The 2,460-nt window shown below is 40.9% G+C and overlaps 1 protein-coding gene across 1 annotated transcript in view; it reads left to right on the top strand.

Moving 5' to 3' along the window:
• Positions 1-2,460, top strand: part of LOC106525885 (LIM and calponin homology domains-containing protein 1) — a gene marked incomplete at its 5' end in the record, with an annotated part of 14,526 nt that overhangs the window by 2,715 nt on the left and 9,351 nt on the right. Inside the window, 2 exon segments of the mRNA XM_014020264.1 lie at positions 1,636-1,728; positions 1,863-2,027. Of these exon segments, the coding sequence (XP_013875718.1) occupies positions 1,636-1,728; positions 1,863-2,027 (258 nt within the window).

Below are 2,460 nucleotides of genomic sequence, written 5' to 3'. Positions count from 1 at the left end.
TTTTTGGTCCTAGGATTGTTTTTTTAAGAAGTACATACTCAAAGGTAAGTAAAAAAAACCTTTAAAAAGTGAATTTTGCATAATAGGTCCCCTTTAATTAACAGATGACACAGGTGAGAGTAACTTTACGTGAACTGTTTGCAATGACTTTTTTCTTCACACGAGCTCAACTTAACATTCGCAGCAAGTTAGCAACAACAAGCTAACATTAGCTTACCGTCCTCTGTGACCTGCCCTCTCGTCATTAGCCTCATCCTGCTGGATGGTCCGATACCGTCTTCTGTTCTTTTCCTTTGAGTTTGGTGTAGTTCGTTATTCTAGTGTCGCAAATACAATGAAATAAGACTTGCGCGTTTGAAATGCCGGTGTTACACCATATATTGTGACCATCATATTTTGTGACCAGAGGGGGCGCTGTTGCGGTTCTGCAATAGAACCTGGCCGAACATGGGCACAAAGAAGAATATGATACGCCAAAAATGTAGCCTTTGATCAGAGGCTGAAGACACGTACGCAAAAACAAATTTAAAAGAAATAAAATAAAATAAAAATAAAGCTATATTGACTGATATACATGGTCACAGAATATGACAGCTGCTATCATATCTTGTGACTTCACTGTCGCTCAAAATAAATGAAGCTCTTATGTTTAGAGTTAAATTTCCCTGAAAGACGCTTTGCTTTTTCACAAATCCCTGCAAATATATGTACACAGCCACACAGGAAAGTTGTGTTTGCACATGAAAAAGCCCAGTTTTGTTGCTTCTTATTGTGTGTTTTGTACTGAGCACAGCCCGACTCCTCCGTCACACTTTGAACCACCAGATGGCGAGTTTGTGCAGCGGAGGAGCCTCTGTTTGTCTCCATCTCATGCAGAAACACAGGTTGCTGCTGCTGCTGTTGCTGCTGCCCACATCAGCCTCTCCCTCCTCAGCCAATAAGCAGCTCATCTCAGCCGTTTCCAGCATTCAAAGGAGTTCTGTCTCATTTTGACTCAACTCTTCTGTTTTATTACGTTTAATGAAACTTGGAGTGCTTGGAAATTGATCGCACTTCTTTACTGTTGAAGAATGGTTTGTGATGAGATCTGCTGAAATGGATGAATGTCTTGACACGATGTGCTCACTGCCACTCCTTCCTGTCGGTTTTGTCTTTGTGCTCCAGATGTCTTAATATATAAATATTTATTTCTGTGGGGTTCCTGTACAAACCTGCGGGGAAAACTGTCAGAGGAAGCTTTTCTTTTTGCAAATCTGCAGCCAAGTCATTTTTACTGAAGTATCCATGTAAGAAAATCAAAGTTCTTTAATATTTTGAGGCATCTTTAAAAATCAGAGTTGTGCAGGAACTCCAGTTTGTTGCATGCTTGGCTGTTGTCTTTTGTCTGCCCTGCTTGTGTTAGTTTCTTTTTCTTTTCTTTTATTTTATCCCTACTACGCAAAAAAAAATTGGGGTAAAGTTTTAATCATATTTACTCAGAAAGACGTTTTTATTTTTAGGAGATTCAAAGTGAAACGAATCGTGTCAAAGATTTCCATCATTTCTGTTTTTTTTTTTTTTTTCATGAGACAGTTCAGCCTTCCGCTTTGTTGAGGCTCTGTGCTGTATGTCCTGTATCTGTTGCTGTGGTGACAGGAGAAGTACCAGCGAGAGCAGGAGAAGCTGAAGGTGGAGTGGGAGAAGGCCCAGAAGGAGGTGGTGGAGGAGGAGAAGAAGTATCACGAGGAGGTTTGTGGGGGTTTTTTTACTCTGGAGGGAATGTGTTCACCGTGTAAAAATACACAGTTTAGCACTTTGCATTATTTCAGTCAGATCATCAGCTGATGATGTCAGCTGTTTTAGMCTCAGCCTTCTCCCAACAGGAGCGCAGGATCCTGGAGGAAACGGTCATGCCTCTAACCCCCCGCTCCTCAGCCTTGCCCTCCCCCAGTCGAGGGGAGCTCTCCTCCGGCTCGGAGTCTCCGTTTACCATCGTCCGTTCTCTGGCCGACTGGGACCGCAAACAGGAGCTGCTGGAGAAGCAGTCTGTGAGTCCYGGCTTCATTAAAGCTGCAGTTTGGCCTTGATTTTCTTTACTATATTTATTATTTTATTATTCAGTGTTTGTTYTGGATCAGGGGTGCCCAAACTTGTTCCCATGAAAGAGCCAAGATGAAAATCTGTCTGAGGACTTTGGGCTAAATGCAACAAAGTAATACGTGAAATACATTCTTAGTAAAGTCTTTTTTATTTTTTATGATAGCAGCCAGTCCAGTGGCCCACCTTTTGTTTGTTTATTTATTTTTGGCATTTGGAGAAAGTTTGACTTACACTCAAGCAGCATAGGCTCATGGGACATTTCATATAAAATGATAAAATGACTATTTCTACTACTGCTTTATTTACAAAGCACTTTAAAACAACCACAGCTGCAACAAAATGCTGTGCATATAAAATCAAAAACATTCAAAATTAAAAAAA

This window comes from Austrofundulus limnaeus, unplaced genomic scaffold (assembly GCF_001266775.1).
Source record: "Austrofundulus limnaeus strain Quisiro unplaced genomic scaffold, Austrofundulus_limnaeus-1.0 Scaffold246, whole genome shotgun sequence".
NCBI classification, from domain to species: Eukaryota; Metazoa; Chordata; class Actinopteri; order Cyprinodontiformes; family Rivulidae; genus Austrofundulus; species Austrofundulus limnaeus.
The sequence above is the reverse complement of the archived record's forward strand: the minus strand, read 5'-3'. Positions and strand labels throughout refer to the sequence as shown.